The sequence below is a fragment of the Palaemon carinicauda genome, chromosome 8, assembly GCF_036898095.1.
Source record: "Palaemon carinicauda isolate YSFRI2023 chromosome 8, ASM3689809v2, whole genome shotgun sequence".
Taxonomy (NCBI): domain Eukaryota; kingdom Metazoa; phylum Arthropoda; class Malacostraca; order Decapoda; family Palaemonidae; genus Palaemon; species Palaemon carinicauda.
Window position 1 is genome coordinate 41,832,412 of NC_090732.1, and position 5,000 is coordinate 41,837,411.

At 34.4% G+C, this 5,000-nt stretch overlaps 1 protein-coding gene across 3 annotated transcripts in view; it reads right to left on the reverse strand.

Moving 5' to 3' along the window:
• The window catches only part of LOC137645718 (thyroid receptor-interacting protein 11-like), a 346,293-nt gene that overhangs the window by 122,671 nt on the left and 218,622 nt on the right, over positions 1 to 5,000 (reverse strand). For all 3 annotated transcript variants that reach the window (XM_068378600.1, XM_068378602.1, XM_068378601.1), the window contains one exon: positions 4,947 to 5,000. This exon is cut by the window's right edge and continues 79 nt beyond it. In XM_068378600.1, coding sequence (XP_068234701.1) covers positions 4,947 to 5,000 — 54 coding nt within the window. The remainder of the gene's footprint in view (positions 1 to 4,946) is intronic.

Consider the following 5,000-nt stretch of genomic DNA (forward strand, 5'->3'; position numbering starts at 1 on the left):
ATTGACTACATAACTATTACTACACGCATAATGGTAGTCTGGGGAGATCTGAATGAAAAGGAAGCTTAGAAATGGAAGAACTTTCATGTAATATGCATAAATAATTAACTAACCGAATGAAAGTACCAGAGATAAATTTCTAGATCAGGAATAAGGAATTCTAAGAGACCAAATTTGTTCCATCAAATTAAGAAAAAAGTCAAGAGCTGAAGACCAGTCAGAACAACAATACTCGAAACAAGGTAGAATGAAAGAACTAAAATATTTCCTAAGGATAGATTGATCACCGAAAATCTTAAAAGATCTTCTAAATGTGCCTTTTTGTGAAATTGATGAAGACACTAACAATGTCTTTCCCAAAAGTAAATTGCCAATCATTTTAGCTAGATCTCTATTAATTAGTTATTCCACCAAAGGTCTACATTTAGGAGATGAAACTGATGAAGAGAGTAGCATTATCAGCATATGAAAGAAGCTTGTTTTTCGTGCCAAGCCACATAGGAAAAGTAACACCACATATTACATTCCCCTAACTATGGTACCCATCATCGAATTACACTTTGCAACCTATTACTTAAAAATTCAATCATGAAACTATGAAAAAAAAAAAAAAATCACCTACTCCCATCTGTTCAGTTTAAAAACAAGGGCCTCATGATTAACACGGCCAAATGTATCATTAAAATCGAGGCCAATCACATGAACTTGCTGACCCCCATCAAAGGATTTCTCTCCAGAATTGGCAGCTGTAAGAAGGGCAATACATGATCCAAGGTCTTTGTGAAAGTTAAACTGCAAACTAGGAAACATTATTACCTTCAACATGCATACAGTATTTAAACGTTTTTCCAGAAGACGTTAAAAAACTCGCATAACAGGGGTTTGGTCGGTAATCAGCAGGACTAGAACTGCAACTAAAATTTATTTATTAGAGTAACATTACCAATTCTCCTACAAGTGCAAAAAGAACCTCTTCTGCATATTAGTACAAAAATAGAAAAAAGCATCTTAGGAACTAATAAATCAGCTGTCTTTATAAAAAAAGAAAAATAACGTTTGGGTCTACACCTTCATAAGCATCAAAATCCAGTGTAAGCGTTTCAATTTCACGGGACCAAAAGGCTAAGCTGGCTAGTTTAGCTACTGAAAAACAGGAATAAGCAAGATTAGAGTTTCTCATAACTCTGCTGACTGTCGAATACATCAGCCTATAGAGTTGCCTTTTCCTTTGGACAGAGTGACAAAACCATCAGGTTCAAGCAAAGGAGGAACTGTAGTCTACAGTACACCAAAGGATGCAGATTCAAGGGTAGCCTATCTTTCATGTCCCTGGGTTGTACCGGGAAGGGTTTCTTTTATAGTTCCTTTTCAGTAGAAGCATAAATTCTCTGAGCAACATCTCTTAGCTGAGTGTAGTTATTCAAAGTTAAATCTGATGTGTTACTTTTCCAAAGATGAAAACTTTTTTCTCTCCCAATAAGATGTGTACAAACATCACTGAACCACGATTTGTCCTTCAATCGGTATCTTAACACAGGAGATGGGATACATCTATTAATTATATAACTCATGTATATAATTGTGACCAATTCAAATATACATCTCTTACAAGAGTATTACACACAGGGAAAGGTTGCCCAGTCTTAATTACTAAGAAAAAAACATCTTGAGGACCAATCTTGCCTGTTATTACACCAAGGGAATCAGTTTATAACCAGGTCCAAGCAATTACCAGACATGTGAGTACTTTTACTACGATTTGGGGCAACATTCAAAGCTCTTAAGCCATGGTGATCACAAGAAAAAATTGAATTTAACCTATGATGAGCATTGAAATCACTAACAAGTCCAAAAGAGGCATTTTTATCCTCTTCTCGTCTCTTAGCTATAGTGGTAAAGAGACAATCAAACATAAAATCATCCAAGTCTGGATTCTGATTGATGTAAAACAAATAAGTTGTTATGCCTGCCACAAACCTTTATGACCTGAATTCCATAACATCGCCTTTCCTAGCAGCCATTATAAGGAACATGGTAGTCAGTAATGATACGCAATGCCATTCCCTTGCACTAGAAATGGCATTCCATTTCTAAATTATTGGTTTCTTAAAACCTTGGAATAAAAAACTCTGAAGGGTGCCTCTTTTGAGAAACCAAAATTTCTAAACATGATAGAATATCATACTGTCTGGAGGCAAGTGTAAGGTTTCTATAATATTGCCGTGTAGTCCATGAATAATGTTATACAAAAGACCCTAGCACTGATTCTGGATCTTTTTCAACATCATACAAAATATGAATCAAAAACAAGAAAACGGTCTCATCATACTTGAAAACAAACTTAACAATGATGATAACAAAACATTATGAACAAAATTATAAAAAAATACAACCATTAAGACTTGACAGATAAAATGTCAAATAAAATTGACCAAAAAGGCGACGGCATCAAACCAAACAAGGTTTAGTATCCTACTAGATAGCCACTTCAATTGAAGAAGTGACAGCAACGATGTTGAAATTAATATAGATAGTAAAAGAATGGAAACGACTGATTCACTTAGAAATTGTATAGTAAACATAATTGATAATGGCCAGATGAGAGAAGATGCCATTCATAAATAGGTGAAACAAGCAAAGATTTGAACGAAACCAGAATTGACTATGAGAGTAATTGGGGTTTAAAATTATGGAGCATTGAACCACTCTTCTTTGTAAAAGTGAAGTGTGGATATCCAGACAATAGAAAAAGAAAAATGGTTATGCTGGAGAAATGAATTGCTTGGGTAGTATATGCAACGTAACCAGTATTAATTGAGTGAGAAGCTCACACCTTTTGTAAATTCTATTTTGTTGAAAAGGTTGATATGAGTCTAGATTTTAGGTAAAGTATTACTGATCTATTTTAACGGTCTTATTGATCATAAAATATTTCAAATCTTCATTTATTCCTTATATATAGTGTATTTTATTTGCTACTTCCTTATTTCCTTTCCTCACTGGGATGCTTTCCCTGTTGGAGCCCTTGGACTTATAGCACCCTGCTTTTCCAACTAGGGTTGTAGCTCAACAACAACAACAACAATAATAATAATATTATATATCGTAAAACGTTTGGCTAAGGTAAGAGGATGGATCCCATTATTTGAGGTGTTAAGACATGTTAAAAAATTGGATGACGACACTTTAGTGAAAAGTGTAAATAATTCAGAAGTGATAATATACAAAAGAGGAAGAATAAAGGTTTGGGTGGATGTTGTGAAAGACGTGATAGAGAGGAAAGCCCTTAAGGCTCTGGAACTACCATAGAGCATACGAGGAGAAGTGATTGGAGCAGTGTATGTAGGACGATACAATGCGCTGCTCATGAGCTCCTGTGTATGTGCATGAAAGGGTTCATGTTGAAGTTTCAACGTATGCACTCGTCGAAAAGATTTATCCATGTTTCTGCAGTTAAAATACAAATGTGGTAGTAGCAGTTATTTCTCTAATCTTGAGTCAATCCATGTTAGGGGAAATAAGTCTATTTAAAAAAAGCTATACTATGTATGTATGTATGTATGTATGTATGTATGTATGTATGTATGTATGTATATATATATATATATATATATATATACATACATATATATATATATATATATATATATATATATACATATATATATAATATATATATATATATATATATATATATATATATATATATATATATATATATATATCATATGTATATTGACATTAATCATGTATGTATTACCACTTTGTCTATAAAAGTTTTTTATAAGCTACAACAGCAACAAAATGTTATAAAATATGTTCGAGAGAGAGAGAAAGAGAGAGAGAGCGAGAGAGAGAGAGAGAGAGAGAGAGAGAGAGAGAGAGAGAGAGAGAGAGAGAGAGAGAGAGAGAGGGGGGGGGGTTTATCTGCATGTATTTAGTTTCCTTTTCTGATGGGACATACTACAGTATTTGCTGCAGTTGTGTAAATCCATAATTCTAGATCTGACTCCAATTTTATTGATATACACAAGATACTTTATGATGGTAGATATTCATCGAAGGAAGCTCCTAAATAAGCGACATGTATCGAAAGGCCTGGTTGTGATATAGAACTGTATAGGGCAATGGGCATCTAACACTTGCTCTGGCATTATGGTGGAGTTGAAGGGCAAAGGTGTCTGGTTTCAGTGGAAGCGCGGGTATTGCTGGAACTAAACTCTCTTTGATTTTGTAAGCGTAAACAAATCTTATGGCGATCATGCCTTCGATGGATGCTAATTTGAAAGGAAAGTCATTCATGAAATCAACATGTAAATTTTTTTCATGAATTTATGTAACATGTTCCAAAGTTGGTCTATAAGATCAAGGTACCGTCGGTAATGGAAGACGAAAAACAGTCTTTAATTGTTCTAATCAAAGCCACTCAAAACGTACTAATAGTATTGTGTTGATATCTACTTTTGAAATCTCATTAACCATCTATCACTCCGGAACACTATTCTATGTTATTTCTCCCCCTCTTGTTTTCTTAAAGTTTTTATAGTTTATATATGAGATATTTATTTTAATTTTACTGTTCTTAAAATATTCGTTTTCCATGTTTCCTTTCCTCGGTGAGCTATTTTCTCCGTTGGAGCCCTTGGGCTTTTAGCATCCTGCTTTTCTAACTAGGGTTGTACCTTAGCAAATAATAATAATAATAATAATAATAATAATAATAATAATAATAATAATAATCACAAGTAACGACGGCTCACGATACTTCGCAATTGATATGTCAATATGAATAGACTACGTTAGGTCCCGGGACAATATTCACTAACACACTTTGATGTGTGTGAGAGAGAGAGAGAGAGAGAGAGAGAGAGAGAGAGAGAGAGAGAGAGAGAGAGAGAGAGAGAGAGAGAGAGAGAGAGAGAGATTGAAGCGTCACCCAGACTGACCTTTTAGAGACTGTTGCCCTCTCAAAGCCAACAACTGCTGACGATGCTGATCCT